The 23,002-nt window shown below is 52.1% G+C and overlaps 1 protein-coding gene across 1 annotated transcript in view; it reads right to left on the reverse strand.

The window, feature by feature from the left end:
• Positions 1–1,050: 1,050 nt before the first annotated feature.
• Positions 1,051–23,002, reverse strand: part of LOC147106481 (dihydrofolate reductase) — a 31,708-nt gene continuing 9,756 nt past the window's right edge. Inside the window, exons 2-6 of the mRNA XM_086009707.1 lie at positions 22,085–22,134; positions 18,713–18,809; positions 11,640–11,766; positions 7,227–7,342; positions 1,051–1,170 (exon numbers count right to left, since the gene is read on the reverse strand). Coding sequence (XP_085865833.1) covers positions 1,086–1,170; positions 7,227–7,342; positions 11,640–11,766; positions 18,713–18,809; positions 22,085–22,134 — 475 coding nt within the window. The 3' untranslated portion in view covers positions 1,051–1,085. The remainder of the gene's footprint in view (positions 1,171–7,226; positions 7,343–11,639; positions 11,767–18,712; positions 18,810–22,084; positions 22,135–23,002) is intronic.

Here is a 23,002-nt window from a genome sequence, read left to right on the forward strand (position 1 = left end):
TGGTTGGACCGAATGGCCTGTTTCTGTGCCGTATATCCTGTGTAATTCTATGTAATATTTCTTATCTCCGACTAAAACAAAAGTCCCCCAGTCCCTCCCCTTCCCCCCCCCCACACCCCACCCTCCCGCTCCTCCGCTCCCCCAGCTCAACCCTCTCCGCACCCCCTCCCTGCCAGAACCTGTTTGAGGAGGGTTTTTTGCGAAAGCATCCATTTGCTATTTTGAGTAATGTTACACTGTTTCCGTTTATCTCTACGTTTTACAAACTTCCATTTGAATTAAATGAAAAAGCTTTTTATGAAGTGCAAGTATTGTTTTAGTGGGAACATCGAGACTGTACAAACTATTGGGTGCGGGTATTTGGGAAAGGATTCCATTGGCGATGGTGGGGGCCAAAATGTCGTGACCTTTTGGTGGTTTATGAAAGGCCCTTACAACAAGAACTGGGACAAAATAAAACAGCTGTAACTTCAGTGGATGAGCCTTGGAAACAAGAAAACTGGTGCTCACCATTTATAACACGATCGGAGTTTCCACAGGAATTTGTTACAGCGGAGAGAGAGAACCCCTGGGGAAGGTGCAAACAATATTTACTAGAATAATACCAGAACTGAGAGGTTATACCTATCAGGAAAGATTGAACAGGCTGGGGCTCTTTTCTCTAGAAAAGAGAAGACTGAGGGGTGACCTGATAGAGGTCTTTATGATGATGAAAGGGTTCGATAGGGTCGACGTAGAGAAGATGTTTCCACTTGTGGGGGAGACCAGAACCAGGGGCCATCAATATAAGAGAGTCACTAATAAATCCAATCGGGAATTCAGGAGAAATTTACAGGGAAAGGGCGGGGGAGTGGGACTGGCTGAAGTGCTCTTGCAGACAGTCGGCGCGGGCTCGACGGGCCGAATGGCCTCCTTCTGTGCTGTAGCCATTCTCTGATTCTATAATTCTCATCCCTTTCCAAAAAGAATCTAAATATTGGAATTTTCTTACTGAGATTCCTTATAATCCACTTTAACCTTAAAGTCAAGGCCCACTTTTATCTCACACACTTGTATACCAGCTGCACCAGGTTTAATATCCAGGTTCATTGTTTGCTAACTTTTTGAAAGACTTGAAATTTGTATCTGATGCCACTTTCCTCTTGGATTTCACTTGGAACTCCTGGAAACCTGAAAGAAACAAAGAGTGACTCAGAAACACTGAAGCTCACTTCTTGTAAACAACAACGAGAAGTTTCCCGAATGTGGGTCACTGTTACAATAGCTTGCATCACACAGACTCGCACTGCCAAAGAGCTAGGATTGGAGGGGGCTTTCGCCGATCCAAGAGAGGACGGATGTTAGGGAGGGAATCCCAGAGCATAGAGACAAGATGGTTGACGGATCTGCCAGTGAAAGCAGACTGGAGGAAGGGGAGATGGGGGAATAAATGAAATTAGAGTCACTTTGAACAGGGATACCCCTGTAATGGAGCATACCTCAGATTTAGCTTCTGCTAGCTACACAAGAACATAATAAATAGGATCAGCAGCAGGCCATTCGGCCCCTCGAGCCTGCTCCGCCATTCAATAAGATCATGGCTGACCTTCTACCTCAACTCCACCATCCCGCCCGATTCCCATATCCCTTGATTCCCTCAGTATCCAAAAATCTATCGATCGCAGGGGAATATACTCAATGACTGAGCCTCCACAGCCCTCTGGGGCAGAGAATTCCAAATATTCACAACCCTTTCAGTGAAGAAATTTCACCTCATCTCGGTCTTAAATGGCCGACCCCTTATTCTGAGACTATGACCCCTGGTTCTAGACTCCCCAGCCAGGGGAAACATCCTCCCTGCATCTACCCTGTCAGCCCTTTAAAAATGTTATATGTTTCACTGAGATCACCTCTCATTCTTCTAAACTCAAGAGAATATAGGCCTAGTCTACTCAATCTCTCCTCATAGGACAATCCCCCCATCCCAGGAACCATTCTGGTGATCCTGGGACACCCCACTCTAACTCTCCCCTGCGACACTCCACTCAGTACATCACCCAGCACCGATCCCTGGGACACTCCACTCAGTCCCCAGCACCAATCCCTGGGACACTCCACTCAGTACATCTCCCAGCACCGATCCCTGGGACACTCCACTCTGTACATCACCCAGCACCGATCCCTGGGACACTCCACTCAGTACATCACCCAGCACCGATCCCTGGGACACTCCACTCAGTACATCACCCAGCACCGATCCCTGGGACACTCCACTCAGTACATCTCCCAGCACCGATCCCTGGGACACTCCACTCAGTACATCACCCAGCACCGATCCCTGGGACACTCCACTCAGTACATCACCCAGCACCGATCCCTGGGACACTCCACTCAGTACATCACCCAGCACCGATCCCTGGGACACTCCACTCAGTACATCACCCAGCACCGATCCCTGGGACACTCCACTCAGTACATCACCCAGCACCGATCACTGGGACACTCCACTCAGTACATCACCCAGCACTGATCCCTGGGACACTCCACTCAGTACATCACCCAGCACCGATCCCTGGGACACCGCACTCAGTACATCACCCAGCACCGATCCCTGGGACACTCCACTCAGTACAACACCCAGCACCGATCCCTGGGACACTCCACTCAGTACATCACCCAGCACCGATCCCTGGGAGACTCCACTCAGTACATCTCCCAGCACCGATCCCCGGGACACTCCACTCAGTACATCACCCAGCACCGATCCCTGGGACACTCCACTCAGTACAACACCCAGCACCGATCCCTGGGACACCCCACTCAGTACATCTCCCAGCACCGATCCCCGGGACACTCCACTCAGTACAACACCCAGCACCGATCCCCGGGATACTCCACTCAGTACATCACCCAGCACCGATCCCTGGGACACTCCACTCAGTACATCACCCAGCACCGATCCCTGGGACACTCCACTCAATACATCACCCAGCACCGATCCCTGGGACACGTCACTCAGTACATCACCCAGCACCGATCCCTGGGACACTCCACTCAGTACATCACCCAGCACCGATCCCTGGGACACTCCACTCAGTACATCACCCAGCACCGATCCCTGGGACACGTCACTCAGTACATCACCCAGCACCGATCCCTGGGACACTCCACTCAGTACATCACCCAGCACCGATCCCTGGGACACTCCACTCAGTACATCACCCAGCACCGATCCCTGGGACACTCCACTCAGTACATCACCCAGCACCGATCCCTGGGACACTCCACTCAGTACATCACCCAGCACCGATCCCTGGGACACTCCACTCAGTACATCACCCAGCACCGATCCCTGGGACACTCCACTCAGTACATCACCCAGCACCGATCCCCGGGACACTCCACTCAGTACATCACCCAGCACCGATCCCTGGGACACTCCACTCAGTACATCACCCAGCACCGATCCCCGGGACACTCCACTCAGTACATCACCCAGCACCGATCCCCGGGACACTCCACTCAGTACATCCCCCAGCACCGATCCCTGGGACACTCCACTCAGTACATCCCCCAGCACCGATCCCTGGGACACCCCACTCAGTACATCACCCAGCACCGATCCCTGGGACACTCCACTCAGTACATCACCCAGCACCGATCCCTGGGACACTCCACTCAGTACATCACCCAGCACCGATCCCTGGGACACTCCACTCAGTACATCACCCAGCACCGATCCCTGGGACACTCCACTCAGTACATCACCCAGCACCGATCCCTGGGACACTCCACTCAGTACATCACCCAGCACCGATCCCTGGGACACTCCACTCAGTACATCACCCAGCACCGATCCCTGGGACACTCCACTCAATACATCACCCAGCACCGATCCCTGGGACACCCCACTCAGTACATCACCCAGCACCGATCCCTGGGACACTCCACTCAGTACATCACCCAGCACCGATCCCTGGGACACTCCACTCAGTACATCACCCAGCACCGATCCCTGGGACACTCCACTCAGTACATCACCCAGCACCGATCCCCGGGACACTCCACTCAGTACATCACCCAGCACCGATCACTGGGACACTCCACTCAGTACATCACCCAGCACCGATCCCTGGGACACTCCACTCAGTACATCACCCAGCACTGATCCCCGGGACACTCCACTCAGTACATCACCCAGCACCGATCCCTGGGACACTCCACTCAGTACATCACCCAGCACCGATCACTGGGACACTCCACTCAGTACATCACCCAGCACCGATCCCTGGGACACTCCACTCAGTACATCACCCAGCACCGATCCCTGGGACACTCCACTCAGTACATCACCCAGCACCGATCCCTGGGACACTCCACTCAGTACATCACCCAGCACCGATCCCTGGGACACTCCACTCAGTACATCACCCAGCACCGATCCCTGGGACACTCCACTCAGTACATCACCCAGCACCGATCCCCGGGACACTCCACTCAGTACATCACCCAGCACCGATCCCTGGGACACTCCACTCAATACATCACCCAGCACCGATCCCTGGGACACCCCACTCAGTACATCACCCAGCTCCGATCCCTGGGACACTCCACTCAGTACATCACCCAGCACCGATCCCTGGGACACTCCACTCAGTACATCACCCAGCACCGATCCCTGGGACACTCCACTCAGTACATCACCCAGCACCGATCCCCGGGACACTCCACTCAGTACATCACCCAGCACCGATCACTGGGACACTCCACTCAGTACATCACCCAGCACCGATCCCTGGGACACTCCACTCAGTACATCACCCAGCACTGATCCCCGGGACACTCCACTCAGTACATCACCCAGCACCGATCCCTGGGACACTCCACTCAGTACATCACCCAGCACCGATCACTGGGACACTCCACTCAGTACATCACCCAGCACCGATCCCTGGGACACTCCACTCAGTACATCACCCAGCACCGATCCCTGGGACACTCCACTCAGTACATCACCCAGCACCGATCCCTGGGACACTCCACTCAGTACATCACCCAGCACCGATCCCTGGGACACTCCACTCAGTACATCACCCAGCACCGATCACTGGGACACTCCACTCAGTACATCACCCAGCACCGATCCCTGGGACACTCCACTCAGTACATCACCCAGCACCGATCCCTGGGACACTCCACTCAGTACATCACCCAGCACCGATCCCTGGGACACTCCACTCAGTACATCACCCAGCACCGATCCCTGGGACACTCCACTCAGTACATCACCCAGCACTGATCCCCGGGACACTCCACTCAGTACATCACCCAGCACCGATCCCTGGGACACTCCACTCAGTACATCACCCAGCACCGATCACTGGGACACTCCACTCAGTACATCACCCAGCACCGATCCCTGGGACACTCCACTCGGTACATCACCCAGCACCGATCCCTGGGACACTCCACTCAGTACATCACCCAGCACCGATCCCTGGGACACTCCACTCAGTACATCTCCCAGCACCGATCCCTGGGACACTCCACTCAGTACATCACCCAGCACCGATCCCTGGGACACTCCACTCAATACATCACCCAGCACCGATCCCCGGGACACTCCACTCAGTACATCACCCAGCACCGATCCCTGGGTCACCCCACTCAGTACATCACCCAGCACCGATCCCTGAGACACTCCACTCAGTACATCACCCAGCACCGATCCCTGGGACACTCCACTCAGTACATCACCCAGCACCGATCCCTGGGACACTCCACTCAGTACATCACCCAGCACCGATCCCTGGGACACTCCACTCAGTACATCACCCAGCACCGATCCCTGGGACACTCCACTCAGTACATCACCCAGCACCGATCCCTGGGACACTCCACTCAGTACATCACCCAGCACCGATCCCTGGGACACTCCACTCAGTACATCACCCAGCACCGATCCCTGGGACACTCCACTCAGTACATCACCCAGCACCGATCCCTGGGACACTCCACTCAGTACATCACCCAGCACCGATCCCTGGGACACTCCACTCAGTACATCACCCAGCACCGATCCCTGGGACACTCCACTCAGTACATCTCCCAGCACCGATCCCTGGGACACTCCACTCAGTACATCCCCCAGCACCGATCCCTGGGACACTCCACTCAGTACATCACCCAGCACCGATCCCTGGGACACTCCACTCAGTACATCACCCAGCACCGATCCCTGGGACACTCCACTCAGTACATCACCCAGCACCGATCCCTGGGACACTCCACTCAGTACATCACCCAGCACCGATCCCTGGGACACTCCACTCAGTACATCACCCAGCACCGATCCCTGGGACACTCCACTCAGTACATCACCCAGCACCGATCCCTGGGACACTCCACTCAGTACATCACCCAGCCCCGATCCCTGGGACACTCCACTCAGTACATCACCCAGCACCGATCCCTGGGACACTCCACTCAGTACATCTCCCAGCACCGATCCCTGGGACACTCGACTCAGTACATCACCCAGCACCGATCACTGGGACACTCCACTCAGTACATCACCCAGCACCGATCCCTGGGACACTCCACTCAGTACATCACCCAGCACCGATCCCTGGGACACTCCACTCAGTACATCTCCCAGCACCGATCCCCGGGACACTCCACTCAGTACATCACCCAGCACCGATCCCTGGCACACTCCACTCAGTACATCTCCCAGCACCGATCCCTGGGACACTCCACTCAGTACATCACCCAGCACCGATCCCTGGGACACTCCACTCAGTACATCACCCAGCACCGATCCCTGGGACACTCCACTCAGTACATCACCCAGCACCGATCCCTGGGACACTCCACTCAGTACATCACCCAGCACCGATCCCTGGGACACTCCACTCAGTACATCACCCAGCACCGATCCCCGGGACACTCCACTCAGTACATCACCCAGCACCGATCCCTGGGACACTCCACTCAGTACATCACCCAGCACCGATCCCTGGGACACTCTACTCAGTACATCACCCAGCACCGATCCCTGGGACACTCCACTCAGTACAACACCCAGCACCGATCCCTCGGACACTCCACTCAGTACATCACCCAGCACCGATCCCTGGGACACTCCACTCAATACATCACCCAGCACCGATCCCTGGGACACTCCACTCAGTACATCACCCAGCACTGCAAACTGGTAAAGTAAAAGGAAAGAATTTAAATCTTACTCATCAACCAGCCTGAATGTCTCCCGGTCAAATTCTGGGAAGAAAGTGTCACAGTTGAATCGCGCCATGACATTTGTAAGATAAATCTGGTCACACTTTGGATGTTTCACGGCTTCCTGAAATAGAACAGGAAACTGATTACTGGCATTTGCGACTGACAGGAAAGACTGCTTGTTAAAGACTCTCTACTACGGGGATTTAAAAAATAGAAAGACTTGCATTTCTACAGCGCCTTTCATGACCGCCGGACGTCCCAAAGTGCTTTACAGCCAAGGAAGTACTTTTTGAAGTGGAGTCACTGTTGTAATGGGGGAAAAATGTAAGAAGTCACCCAACACCAGGTTATAGTCCAACAGTTTCATTTGAAATCACAAGCTTTCGGAGCGCTGCTCCTTCGTCAGGTGAAGTGGAGAGATGCACAAAGACACAGCTTATATAGTCAGAGAATAATGCCAGATGATTACAGGTAATCTTTCTAACTGCCATTTATCACACCTCGGCAGAGAGATAATCACCGCAATCAAAGGTGTGAATGGTGTCCAAACAGGTCAGTCAGGAAAACATTACATCAAAGAACAATGAGGTGGGGTCACAACGGGTCAAATGTTGCAGATGCTGGGGTCTGTATGAAAAACAAAAAACAGACAAAAAGAACATTTTTTTTTCTGGAAATCACAGCAGGTCCGGCCGCATCTGTGTAGAGAGAACAAGCCAACGACGACTCGAGTCTGGATGACCATACGTCAGGTGGGGTTACATGTAGCGTGACATGAACCCAAGATCCCGGTTGAGGCCGTCCTCATGAGTGTAGAACTTGGCTATCAGTTTCTGCTCTACGATTTTGCATTGTCGTGTGTCTCAAAGGCTGCCTTGGAGAATGCTCACCCGAAGATCGGAGGCTGAATGTCCTTGACTGCTGAAGTGTTCCCCGACTGGGAGGGAACACTCCTGCCTGGTGATTGTTGCGCGGTGTCCGTTCATCCATTGTCGCAGTGTCTGCATGGTCTCGCCAATGTACCATGCTCCGGGGCATCCTTTCCTGCAACGTATGAGGTAGACAACGTTGAGGAGGTCTATGCCACAGCAAAAAATTGCATAGACCTCCTCAGAAGACAAACACGGGACACAACCAACAGAGTACCCTTCGTCGTCCAGTACTTCCCCGGAGCGGAGAAACTACGCCATGTTCTTCGCAGCCTTCAACATGTCATCGATGACGATGAACACCTCGCTAAGGCCATCCCCACGCCTCCACTACTCGCCTTCAAACAGCCACCTAACCTCCAACAGACCATCGTTCGCAGCAAATTACCCAGCTTTCAGGAGAACGGCGACCACGACATCACACAACCCTGCCACGGCAACCTCTGCAAGACATGCCAGATCATCAATACAGATACCATCATCACACATGAGGACACCACCCACCAGGTACATGGTACATACTCATGTGACTCAGCCAACGTTGTCTACCTCATACGTTGCAGGAAAGGATGCCCCGGAGCATGGTACATCGGCGAGACCATGCAGACACTGCGACAACGGATGAATGGACACCGCGCAACAATCACCAGGCAGGAGTGTTCCCTCCCAGTCGGGGAACACTTCAGCAGTCAAGGACATTCAGCCTCCGATCTTCGGGTAAGCATTCTCCAAGGTGGCCTTCGAGACATACGACAACGCAAAATCGTAGAGCAGAAACTGATAGCCAAGTTCCACACTCATGAGGACAGCCTCAACCGGGATCTTGGGTTCATGTCACGCTACATGTAACCCCACCTGACGTAGGGTCATCCAGACTCGAGTCGTCGTTGGCTTGTTCTCTCTACACAGATGCGACCGGACCTGCTGTGATTTCCAGCAAAAAATGTTCTTTTTGTCTGTTTTTTGTTTTTCATACAGACTCTGCAACATTTGACCCCTTGTGACCCCACCTCATTGTTCTTTGATGTAATGTTTTCCTGACTGACCTGTTTGGACACCATTCACACCTTTTGATTGCTGTGATTATCTCTCTGCCGAGGTGTGATAAATGGCAGTTAGAAAGATTACCTGTAATCATCTGGCATTATTCTCTGACTATATAAACTGTGTCTTTATGCATCTCTCCACTTCACCTGACGAAGGAGCAGCGCTCCGAAAGCTTGTGATTTCAAATAAAACTGTTGGACTATAACCTGGTGTTGTGTGACTTCTTACATTTGTCCACCCCAGTCCAACACTGGCATCTCCACATAATGGGGGAAATGCAGCAGCCAATTTGCGCACAGCAAGCTCCCACAAATAGCAATGTGAAAATGACCAGATACTCTGTTTTAGTGATGTTGATTGAGGGATAAATATTGGCCCCAGGACACCGGGAAGAACTCTCCTGCTCTTCTGCGAAATAGTGCCATGGGATATTTTACGTCCACCTGAGAGAGCAGGCGGGCCCTCGGTTTAACATCTCAGCCAAAAGACGGCACAAGATAGTGCAGCGCTCCCTCAGTACTGCCCCTCCAACAGTGCAGCACTCCCTCAGTACTGCCCCTTGGACAGTTCAGCGCTCCCTCAGTACTGCCCCTCCGACAGTGCAGCGCTCCCTCAGTATTGCCCCTCCGACAGTGCAGCACTCCCTCAGTACTGCCCCTCCGACAGTGCAGCACTCCCTCAATACTGCCCCTCCGACAGTGCAGCGCTCCCTCAGTACTGCCCCTCTGACAGTGCAGCGCTCCCTCAGTACTGCCCCTCCGACAGTGCGGCGCTCCCTCAGTACAGCCCCTCCGACAGTGCAGCACTCCCTCAGTACTGCCCCTCCGACAGTGCAGCACTCCCTCAATACTGCCCCTCCGACAGTGCAGCGCTCCCTCAGTACTGCCCCTCTGACAGTGCAGCGCTCCCTCAGTACTGCCCCTCCGACAGTGCGGCGCTCCCTCAGTACAGCCCCTCCGACAGTGCGGCGCTCCCTCAGTACTGCCCCTCCGACAGTGCGGCGCTCCCTCAGTACTGCCCCTCCGACAGTGCAGTGCTCCCTCAGTACTGCCCCTCCTACAGTGCGGTGGTCCCTCAGTACTGCCCCTCCGACAGTGCAGCGCTCCCTCAGTACTGCCCCTCCAACAGTGCAGCGCTCCCTCAGTACTGCCCCTCCGACAGTGTGGCGCTCCCTCAGCACTGCCCCTCCGACAGTGCAGCACTCCCTCAGTACTGCCCCTCCGACAGTGCAGCACTCCCTCAGCACTGCCCCTCCGACAGTGCAGCGCTCCCTCAGCACTGCACTGGAGTGTCAGCCTAGATTTATGTGGACGTGAACCCACAACCTTCTGACTCAGAAAAATATATAAAATATCTTTTGAAACAACTTCTCCTGGCACAACGTACTCAGAGTTACTGGAAGTGTGAGCTGGTGAAACATTCCCTGTTCATAGAACAGTGGCACTGACCAGTTATTCAGCTAATTGCTGAACCGACGCCAGTAAAACCCCCTGCTCCAAATCTTACCCATTAGTTCCTGTTTACATAGCAGCAAGTAAGTAAATCTCAAGTGAAATTAGCTCGGCACATTGCACAATATAAAACGTGCATCTCAAGCCAGAGCTGAACCTGTTTCTGGCTGGAACGGAGGTAGGAATTAGCAGGGCTAGAGTGATCTCCTGCACTAGTTTCGATCTCCATGGGGAAGAAGGGGGTGGTGTTTGAGAGAAATTTCTCAGATTTCCCCCCAAATTGGCCTAGGTTTTCATCTGTTTTTTTGCCTCTCCCAGGAGATCACATGGTTTTGGTGGGATGGAGAGTCCCGTTATTGTGATATACACACAAGGTCTCACAGCATGTGGGACAGGCTGGATGGACCAGAGGGTCTTTTCCTATCCATCATTGTTCGAATGCCCACCAGTCATCTGTTGTACCCTCCGGTTCCTGGAGTAATTTTTTACTGAGCCATGTCCATCTGATCACCTCCACCCTGTGTGCCCATCACTGCTGTTCCTGCTAATTAAAGGGTTCTAAAGGGGCCTCATCCACGTGAACTGTTACTCCAACCCCTGTCCCTCGGGTTGGTTCTCTACCCAACTCCATTCATCATTTCATCAGCTCAAGCAGTTGCAGCAACAGCAAACGTAAGCACACATGTGGCTGGGAATTTGCTCGGGGTTGTGTTGCGTTCCGCCAACGTATCTTTGGCAGAGGTTTGGTGGTACACGCTTAAACAGGAGGGGGCTGGGTGAGCGAGAACAGCCCAGCTCTCCTCACCTGAGTCTCCAGGTTCTCCGCTGGTAAACAGGTAGCGGGCTGGCTGGAGAAGCAGCGGGAACTGTCGTCAATGCAAAGCCCACAAGGTGCCCCTAATGGACAGGAGAGCAGCTGAATGGGCGGAACCCTGACACAATCTGGTCTGATCAATGTTGAATAATCTTTAATACTTTGTCACATCCTTACCTCAAAGGGTTTGACGCCGCCTATAACCCATATTGTTTCAACCTCTTCATTCAGTGGAGAGAGTGAACTAAGCAGAAGAGCGCTGGGCAAGTCTCGGCAGAGATAGTTCGCATTCTCGGGCACAGAACTGATAAAAGGTAAAACTGAAGTCAGTCACTCTCCTAGCTGAAGTATAACTGATAAATTTAAATAATTCTTAAACAAAGAAGTATTCACTTGCTTTTAATTCACCCCTTCACAAAATGTAACTCAGTATTTTTTCTCTGTTCAATGTACAAGAATTAAGAGGGAGAAGCTTCAGTCTCGTGGGGTCTGTGTATTTGAGAATTATGTGAAAGGCATTTTCTTCAATTAAGAAACTGATCTAAGCTGGTCATGTGGCAGCGATATTTGTGATTGAAGAAATAAAGTCATTGCCAGCACGTTTCATCCTTTACGGAGCTGTGTTCAGATTGGACCCCTCTATTCCACTTATTGCCCTAATTCAGTGGAGCAATTGGTTGTCTCAGTACCAGACACAACTTTACATCGACTCTGTGGTCAGAGCAGTGGTTGAACATGGGACGTGATCCTGTGTTTAAGGATGATCCCTCACACACAGCAGTTCACTCATTGGTTGAGTTCATGTTATCAAAGCCTCAGGCTTTTTGGGTTGGATTCCCCTCTGAATTATGGCCAGTTTGGAAGCGTAAAATGGGTTCTTAATGATGTCATAAGTGTAGTGTATGTACTTTGAAGAAGGAACTATATTCTGCAGCCCCTGTATACTGCAGTACCAGTAGTGACCACCCCGGTATATAAGCCTGTGTAGTAACTTTGTATAGTAGTTCCAGTTTTGTCTCCATTCAGTAAACACCTTATAACCAACTCCTGCAGTCCGTGTCTCAATTACACACGGACGTTACACTGGCGACGAACAGATCCGAACTTACCTACAGTTCTGCACCACCTCATGGGGATCCATCCCTGAAGCGAAGTTGTTAGAGGTCGAGGCCAGAAGGAAGAAATCCAAAAAGAAAAAAAAAACTAACAGAAGAAACGGGCGTCGACCGTGGGCAACCGCCCTCTGATTCATCGAATTCGAAGATTTGCAGGAGAGGCCTACGAGAGCTGGGCTTGGTTATCCAGTCTATGGTGTTCCAGCTAATCGGGCTGGTGGCAGGTAGTACACTGATCCTTCCTGGGCTGCGGCGGGCTAGAGCTCGATCGGGTGGCTTTTCAACGGGGCCGAGCAGCGTTGTCGGGAAGAGGAGAGAGAGAGGGTGGAGCACACAGGGCACGGCCGGTGCTACGAAGCCGGGCAGCGTACAGACCCGAGAAGAGGGAGGAAAGTGTCCCATAGGGTCTGCTCTGACGACGGGAACAGTAATTAAAATAAAAGAAATTAGAAGCGCAGAAAGCCGCGAGGAGCTGCAGTTTGCCACGGGGACCGCGGACAGCGGCGTTGGCAGCAGCGCGGGGGGGAAGTGCGCGAAGACCATAGGGCGTCGCCATCAAGGCATAAAAATGCCAGCAACAGTGCTAGCAGCAGCGGAAAAGACAGAAAGCGCCGGAGGCGCCATCTTAATCCAGCGGGGAAGAAGGCAAAGCGCGGGAGGCGCCATTTTGTTCAATCGGGGAAGAAGGCAAAGCGCGGGAGGCGCCATCTTAGATCTCCAAGATGCCGAAGACTGGCAATATCACTGCCTTCGATAATGCAATAGAAGACTGGACCACGTATGTGGAAAGAGTCGAAGTATATTGCAAGGCAAATGAAGTCGCCGATGAGAAAAAGGCATCGGTACTACTAAACTTAATGGGCGCAAGAACGTACGGCCTATTGCGGAACCTGATCACTCCAGTCAAACCGATGGCGAAGAGTTTTAACGAAATTGTTGATATCCTACAGGAACACCTAAATCCTACACTGCTGCTGATAGCAGAAAGATTTAAATTCCACAAGAGAAATCAGCATAAAGATGAGAGCAATGCTGATTACCTTATGGAACTACGCAAGCTATCAAAGCACTGCCAGTTCAGAGCAGGACTGGCAGATACCCTACGGGACAAATTTGTCTGTGGACTCCTGACTGAAGGAACCCAGAAGAGGTTACCCTCAGAGAAAGAGCTGACGCTAGATAAGGCTTTCAGCGTGGCAATATTGTACGAAGCAGCAGCAAGGGGAGCTGCGGAAATACAGCAAAAGCCACAGGAATACGGCACCCATGAAATGACACGGGGATTTGAAAAATGTTATCGCTGCGGCAGAACAACCCATGACCAGAAGGACTGCTGGTCCAAGGACAAAACATGCAGGCAATGCGGAAAGATGGGATACATTGCACGAGTTTGCAGGTCCGGGAAGAAGACTAACGACAACAAAAAGACTACTAAGGAAAAGTACAGGAAAGTACAAAAGATGACGGACAGTAGTTCCGAAGACCAGAAGAGCGATAGTGAATCCGGGAACAAGAGACTAAGCTGTCTCAAACTACACAACGTAATCACAAAAGAGGATCACCGAACCATTTGGGTCACCCTCACGATAGCAGGGTCCCAAGTCAAAATGGAATTGGATACAGGATCAGCCCTGACCGTCATGAATCGACGAGACTACGAGCGGCTATTCTCACACATACCCTTGGAAGACACATCCATTGTCTTGAAGACATATACGGGGCAGAAAGTATACCCCAGAGGGAAAATAAGGGTGCCTGTCGAATACAACAGAAAGGAAATACAGAAATTGTATCTGTACATACTGCAAGATGGTGGACCACCGTTATTGGGACGTGAATGGATCAGAAAGATAAGTTTAGACTGGCACTCCATTCAGGCACTGACAGTGGCTGGTAAAAAGGATGACAACGTCACACCTGGACGATTGTCAAAAATCTTGGCTAACGCTAAAGAGGTATTTCAACAAGAACTGGGAACTCTTAAAGGCGTAACCGCCTCGATAAAAATAGAAGAGAATGCAATTCCCAAGTTTTTCAAAGCAAGACCGGTACCGTATGCAATTCGCCCAGCCATCGAGGCAGAGCTGGAGAATCTGGAGAATGCAGGCGTGCTAACTAAGGTAGACTGGAGCGAGTGGGCGACACCCATCGTTCCTGTCATGAAGAAAATGTTAAACAATAAGTCTGAGGAGCCAAGGAAGGTTCGCATCTGTGGGGACTTCAAGGTGACTGTGAACCCAGTCCTTCACACAGTACAGTATCCTCTTCCGAGGATAGAAGATATTTTCACCTCACTATCTGGAGGGAAACGTTTTACAAAAATTGACCTAGCGCAAGCATATTTGCAGATGGAGGTTGAAGAATCCTCTAGGAAATATCTCACGATAAACACTCACAAAGGTCTTTACCAGTATAATCAACTGGTATTCGGAGTTGCATCAGCTCCGGCTATATGGCAAAGAGCGATGGAACAAGTCCTGCAAGGGATTCCGGGGACTCAGTGTTACTTGGACGACATCCTAGTGACAGGTAAAAATGACAGTGAACACCTTGCCAACCTAGAGCAGGTGCTCACTAGACTAAGAGAACATGGGCTACGAGCCAATCGCCCCAAGTGCGAGTTTTTTCAGAAACAAATATCGTATTGTGGCCACGTGATTGATGAAGAGGGGTTACATAAGTCCCCTGACAAAATTGAAGCGGTAGTTAAGGCTCCAGCGCCTGAAAATGTGTCGCAACTGAGGTCATTCCTCGGATTGGTGAATTACTACCATAAGTTTTTGCCGAATTTGACCACAATTCTGCACCCACTGAACGCCCTGCTACAAACTGGAGTAGCATGGAAATGGAGCGATGAATGTAAGCGGGCCTTTCAGAAGTGTAAAGGCCTGATCACTTCAAGAGAAGTATTGGCTCACTACAACCCATCACTACCGATAAGACTGGCGTGTGATGCGTCTCCCTATGGCATTGGAGCGGTACTGTCACATAAATCCCTTGATGGTTCAGAGAGGCCGATAGCTTTTGCGTCACGCTCGTTAACTGCAGCCGAGCGTAACTACGCCCAGATTGACAGAGAGGCCCTCAGCCTGGTGTGGGGGGTGAAGAAGTTCAATCACTACCTGCACGGACAGAAATTTACTCTACTAACTGATCATCAACCTCTTGTCTCCATTTTCAACCCTAAGAAGGGCATCCCGATAATGACAGCACAATGGCTACAGAGGTGGTCCCTTTTCCTAGGGGCACACCAATATGACATTGAGTACAAAGGAACTAAACAGCATGGGAATGCTGATGGGTTGTCGCGCCTACCGTTGCCGACGGTGGAAGAAGCACCTGCAGTGGATCCTGTGGAGATATTCCACTCGACCATAGTCGAATGTCTACCTGTGACGAATGCAAACATAGAAAAGGAAACACAAAATGACCCGACACTCTCCAGGGTCTATGATTTAACGGTGAAGGGATGGCCAGCACATGGCGAACCACTGTTGCCAGCATTCTCGCCAAGAAGAGAACAGCTGTCAGTGTGCCGAGGAACCTTCATGTGTGGATCCAGAGTAGTAATTCCACCCAAATTGAAGGATAGAGTGCTCAATGAGCTTCATGAGGGTCATCTGGGAGGGGTAAAAATGAACTTAGCCAGAGTGTTTGTGTGGTGGCCGGGAATCAATAGAGAAATCGAAGAGATGACCAAGAGCTGTACAGGATGCCAGAAGGTCCAAAACGCCCCACCACAAGCCCCTCTACATCCATGGGAGTGGCCCTCATCTCCATGGCAAAGGGTACACATTGATTTTGCTGGTCCATTTATGGACTCGATGTTTTTAATTGCGGTGGAAGCACATTCAAAGTGGCCAGAGGTAATAAAAATGTCCTCAACCACCACAGAAAAAACCATCACAGTCTTACGAACCATATTCGCCAGAAATGGGCTGCCTGAACAGATTTGCTCCGACAATGGACCACAGTTTGTGTCTGAAGAGTTCCGGAGGTTCTTAAAGAACAATGGTGTTAAGCATTACACATCCGCCCCATATCATCCAGCCACCAATGGATTGGCTGAGAGGTTCGTTCAAACATTCAAGAAGGCTATCAAGGCAATGTGTAATGAAGACATACCCCTACAACACAAGGTGGATAACTTCTTGTTTGCCTACCGGAATGCGACACATGCGGTTACCAACCAAACTCCAGCCATGATGTTCTTCAATCGAAGACTAAGATGCCGCTTGGATTTGGTTAAGCCAAACATCAGAAGAGATGTGGAGAACAGGCAGTTTCAGAATATGAATGAAAGGCCAACCAGGAGTTTTAAGATAGGTCAACCAGTTTTGGCCCGGGACTACTGCACAGCGAAATGGCAGCCAGGAACGATCTGCACACGGCAAGGACCTCTAATGTATACCTTGGACGTTGGAGAGAGCATTGTAAGACGCCATGCTGACCAGATTCTAGAGTCACTGGAAAACGTCAAATCCACACCACGATCCGATACACCTGGTGATGAAACCGAAGTACCAATTGCATCTACCTCAGAATCGGTGATATTGGAAGCAGACGAACTAAACAACGACATTGATCCCGAATCAACTTTGCCAGAAGACCCTGATACCCCAAAGAGGCGTTATCCGGACAGAATCAGGAAGCCTCCTCAAAGACTGAATTTATAATTGCTTAACTTCAGCTAATGTATATAGCAACTGTAATTGTAAATATGTTATTTAATTATTAATCGAATGTTATGTACTGTTTAGCTAAAAGGGGAGGAATTGTAGTGTATGTACTTTGAAGAAGGAACTATATTCTGCAGCCCCTGTATACTGCAGTACCAGTAGTGACCACCCCTGTATATAAGCCTGTGCAGTAACTTTGTATAGTCGTTCCAGTTTTGTCTCCATTCAGTAAACACCTGTTATAACCAACTTCTGCAGTCCGTGTCTCAATTACACACGGACATTACAATAAGAACAGAAGAAATAGGCCATTTAGCCCCTCGAGCCTGCTCCGTCATTCAATGAGATCATGGCTGATCTTCTACCTCATCTCCACTTTCCCGCCCTATCCCGATATCCCTGATTCCCTTAGTTCTGAAAAATCTATCGATCTCTGTCTTGAATATACTCAACGACTGAGCCTCCACAGCCCTCTGGGGTAGAGAATTCCAAAGATTCACCACCCTCTGAGTGAAGAAATTTCTCCTCATCTCAGTCCTAAATAGCCGACCCCTTATCCTGAGATTGTGACCCCTGGTTCTAGAATCCCCAGCCAGGGGAAACATTCTCCCTGCATCTACCCTGTCAAGCCCTGTAAAAATTTTATATGGCAGGGGGACATTGACCCACTGACCCATTTCCCCCAACTCCCGTCCGAAACCCATCTCAAAAATGATTGTTACTAAACACGTGGAGTTTTAGGACAGTGGGCAGGGGTCTGGGAGGTGACAATATTTTCAAGGGCCTTCGCGAAGAAAGGGAGCTTAGTAATGGGCTGTGGTAGAACAGGGCTGATGGCTAAGCTGACAGAAAGGCAACACTTCAGGCAAATGAACAATTCCACCTTTAACAAAAGATGTTTTTTTTTATTCGTATTTGGGATGTGGGCGTCGCTGGCAAGGCCAGCATTTATTGCCCATCCCTAATTGCCCTTGAGAAGGTGGTGGTGAGCCGCCTTCTTGAACTGCTGCAGTCCGTGTGGTGAAGGTGCTCCCACAGTGCTGTTAGGGAGGGAGTTCCAGGATTTTGACCCAGTGGCGATGAAGGAATGGCCGATATACTTCTAAGTCAGGATGGTGTGTGACTTGGAGGGGAGCTTGTTCCCATGCACCTGCTGCCCTTGTTCATTTAGGTGGAAGAGGTCGCGGGTTTGGGAGGTGCTGCCGAAGAAGCCTTGGCAAGTTGCTGCAGTGCATCTTGTAGATGGTACACACTGCAGCCACGGTGCGCCGGTGGTGGAGGGAGTGAATGTTTAAGGTGTTGGATGGGGTGCCGTTCAAGCCCAAGAGTCCATGGCTCACACTGTCAGCTCAAAGCCGTCTATTTCCCAGTGGAAAGGCTGAAGATTGTGCGATTTATCCTGTTTGCAAATCCAGTTTCTCCATTTTACGACAATCTCAAGTCTCGTACAACTTACCTCAAGGTTCTGCTTAACACTGCACCGTAGCAGTTGGGCAAAGATGGACAGTCTTTGATGGCACTTCCTCTGCCCCAGATCACAAGGTTTTTTTTGCCTGAAATTGGAATAGTATAACGTAACTGCCATTATCTCCATTTCATTCAATTTGGTAAAGTAACAAAATTAGCAGTATAACAACCTGTTATATACAGTAATTTGGGATGGGAAATATACTGCACAAGTACTAATTAAATCATTATATTGTGAGCTGATTAAAATTTACTAATATCTGTAATCTGAGTTGTCTCCTCAGAGAATTCTTGAGTGATGGTTTAAAGCCATTCTAGAACATTAGTGGTGTGGCCTGTGAGGGGCTAGTTCATGTGCATTAAATGATTTGTACTTTAATGCTAATTGTAAAGGTGCTGGAATGGTCATAAGAGAAGAGTCTGGGAGCGATCACTGCCCACCAGCTCCCCCAAGGTCACTCCCTGCCCACCGGGGTCCCCAAGGTCACTCCCTGTCCATCGGGGTCCCCAAGGTCACTCCCTGTCCACCGGGGCCCCAGGGTCACTCACTGCCCACTGGGGCCCCCAGGGTCACTCCCTGCCCACCAGCTCCCCCAGGGTCACTCCCTGCCCACCAGCTCCCCCAGGGTCACTCCCTGCCCACCAGCTCCCCAGGGTCACTCCCTACCCACCGGGGCCCCAGGGTCACTCCCTACCCACCAGAGGCCCCAGGGTCACTCCCTACCCACAAGCTCCCCAGGGTCACTCCCTACCCACCAGAGGCCCCAGGGTCACTCCCTGCCCACCGGGGCCCCCAGGGTCACTCCCTACCCACCAGAGGCCCCAGGGTCACTCCCTACCCACCAGAGGCCCCCAGGGTCACTCACTGCCCACCAGAGGCTCCAGGGTCACTCCCTGCCCACCAGCTCCCCAGGGTCACACCCTGCCCACCGGGGCCCCCAGGGTCACTCCCTGCCCACTAGAGGCCCCAGGGTCACTCCCTGCCCACCAGAGGCCCCCAGGGTCACTCCCTGCCCACCAGAGGCCCCCAGGGTCACTCCCTGCCCACCAGAGGCTCCAGGGTCACTCCCTGCCCACCAGCTCCCCAGGGTCATTCCCTGCCCACCGGGGCCCCCAGGGTCACTCCCTGCCCACTAGAGGCTCCAGGGTCACTCCCTGCCCACCAGCTCCCCAGGGTCACTCTCTGCCCACCAGAGGCCCCAGGGTCACTCCCTGCCCACCAGAGGCCCCAGGGTCACTCCCTGCCCACCAGCTCCCCAGGGTCACTCCCTGCCCACCGGGTCCCCAGGGTCACTCACTGCCCACCGGGGCCCCAGGGTCACTCCCTACCCACCAGCTCCCCCAGGGTCACTCACTGCCCACAAGCTCCCCCAGGGTCACTCACTGCCCACCAGGGCCCCAGGGTCACTCACTACCCACCAGAGGCCCCAGGGTCACTCCCTGCCCACCAGCTCCCCCAGGGTCACTCACTGCCCACAAGCTCCCCCAGGGTCACTCCCTGCCCACCAGGGCCCCCAGGGTCACTCACTGCCCACCAGGGCCCCAGGGTCACTCCCCGCCCACCAGCTCCCCCAGGGTCACTCACTGCCCACAAGCTCCCCCAGGGTCACTCCCTGCCCACCAGGGCCCCCAGGGTCACTCACTGCCCACCGGGGCCCCAGGGTCACTCACTACCCACCAGAGGCCCCAGGGTCACTCCCTGCCCACCAGCTCCACCAGGGTCACTCACTGCCCACAAGCTCCCCCAGGGTCACTCCCTGCCCACCAGGGCCCCCAGGGTCACTCACTGCCCACCAGGGCCCCAGGGTTACTCCCTACCCACCAGAGGCCCCAGGGTCACTCACTGCCCACAAGCTCCCCCAGGGTCACTCCCTGCCCACCAGGGCCCCAGGGTTACTCCCTACCCACCAGAGGCCCCAGGGTCACTCCCTGCCCACCAGGACCCCCAGGGTCACTCCCTGCCCACCGGGGCCCCAGGGTCACTCACTGCCCACCAGCTCCCCCAGGGTCACTCCCTGCCCACCGGGGCCCCCAGGGTCACTCCCTGCCCACCAGCTCCCCAGGGTCACTCCCTGCCCACCAGCTCCCCAGGGTCATTCCCTGCCCACCAGCTCCCCAGGGTCATTCCCTGCCCACCAGCTCCCCAGGGTCATTTCCTGCCCATCAGGGCCCCCAGGGTCACGGCCCACTTTGACCTCTGGTACCAGACACCAGTTGGGAAATGTTTCCCTCAGAAGCCATGTGAAGGAGCACAGGTCCCTGTGACGGTACCTACTCCATCCCTCGGCTCAGCCTTACTCTACTGGTGGCTGGAGGATCACTTTGACCCCAAACTGGACAAACTATCACTTGGAGAGAAAGGTTAAGCAGGGAGCTCGGCGACCCAGAACAGTGCAACAGGATTTGTGGGCTTTGTACAAGGAACAGTTCAGCTGCAAGAGAGTCGAGAGCTAGATCAGGAGTCTGATATAATGAGCTCGATTTAGTCAATGGGGTGCTTTTGGAGGCGGGACTCCCACTTTTTGGGTTGTAGTCCCGCCTCCATCGACTTGTGGCCAACCCACGCTACTTTCCCTTGATTGACCTTGTTAAGCCCGCCCAGCGGGCTCAGCAGGCCAATTAAGGGACACCTGGTTACTGGTGACGTCAGCGATTGACATTTCATCTGTCAAGAGCTTTTGACAGATGAAAAATCAGCGTTTGACAGCTCTGTGAAGCTGTCAAACACTGACAATCTGTCTTCTAACTCGAGTCCTTCTACTCAGACTCCGTTAGAGAGCTCTCCAGACCAGAAAGCAGAGGCTGCAGCTTTTGACAGTTCAGCGGCTATTCTGCTTTCTGTGCCGGTGAGCTCAGGGGCTCCCGAGAACTGAAGGGATGAAGCCTGCAGGAGAAAGTAAAGGTAAGTAAAACTTCTTAAAACTCTTTACACTTACCTCACACACTTACCTCTGCACACATGCACCCATCACACACCTGCACAATGGATATCTCGACCCCTCCAACCCCTGCAGACTGACGGTCCACCTCGTTAACTTGGCGTGGTTCGGAGCCGTCGGACAGCCCACATTTCAGGGTTAAAAATAGGGATTAGGCAAAAAACTGCCTGTTAACTACCTGTTAACAGGCAGTTAATTGGCACTAATCCCCTCCCGGCCTTGGGGAGGCGGCTCCCAGCACAGGTCGGGTCCCCGCCTCCTGGGACATTGGCATGGAGGCGGGTTGGGGGCGGGATGGGTTCCTGCCCCCCGATTCTGCAATTTTTCCACCACTCCCGCCTTCAAACCCGCCTCCATGGGGCTTGGAAAATCGAGCCCAATCTCTCAGTAAATGGCTTTCTGCATCAACAGGGCAAACGTACCTGGAGCGGAGACAGCAGTTATCCTCGAAAAAAAGTAATGAAGCTCATTCCTGCAGATGAGAAAGCTGTGATTAGTAACTGCACGGGATATAATGTGTTAACGGGAAGGAGTGACTGGAGCTCAGTGAGAAGGTTTGGAATACAGCGATGGGGAGAAGCGAGAGAAAAACAGAAAATGCTGGAAATACTCAGCAGGTCAGGCAGCATCTGTGGAGAGGGAAACAGAGTTAACGGCCCAAAATCTGTGGTCGGAGCCTTCCCGCGAGCAGACGCCTCCGACCTGTAAAAAATCGACGAATTTACCTGGTGGATCGGGAGGTGCGGAGACTCGAGCTCCTGGGCTTCGCCAGGTACCCGCAGGCAGAGACCCAGGTATCCCGGGGGAGCACGCGGTTCGTAGGCACCCTGGCATCACCTGGGCCTGCCCAACCAATGAAAGAAGGGGATCCCCATTCATACTTACAGGAGTTCCATATGTACAGAATCCCCATAAGTATGAATGGGGATCACTTAAAAAATAGACGAGCACATGAAATAAATAAAAACAATTACTTATTTAAAATTAATTAAAGTGCCAATTAACTAAATATTTTAAACAAAAATTAATTTTTTAGACACAAAATTTATATGTTTTAACGGGGCTAAAAATAAACTTACCTTATTGGACAGGGTTTTTAATGTATAAATGAGTGATAAAATTTGATTTTTCTATTTTTTAAAACTCTTATGCTGGTAAAAGCAGGCCTGCTTTTACCGGGCATAAGAATTTCAAGGGCATTCGCTGATGGATAGGTAATGGCTAACATTTAAGGAACGAATGCATGAATTGCAACAGTTATACATTCCTTTCTGGCGCAAAAACACAAAAGGAAAAGCGGCCCAAACATGGCTAACAAAAAAAATTAAGGATAGTATTAG

Source organism: Somniosus microcephalus, chromosome 16 (genome assembly GCF_052327205.1).
Source record: "Somniosus microcephalus isolate GS21.2 chromosome 16, FLI_Smic_1.0, whole genome shotgun sequence".
NCBI classification, from domain to species: Eukaryota; Metazoa; Chordata; class Chondrichthyes; order Squaliformes; family Somniosidae; genus Somniosus; species Somniosus microcephalus.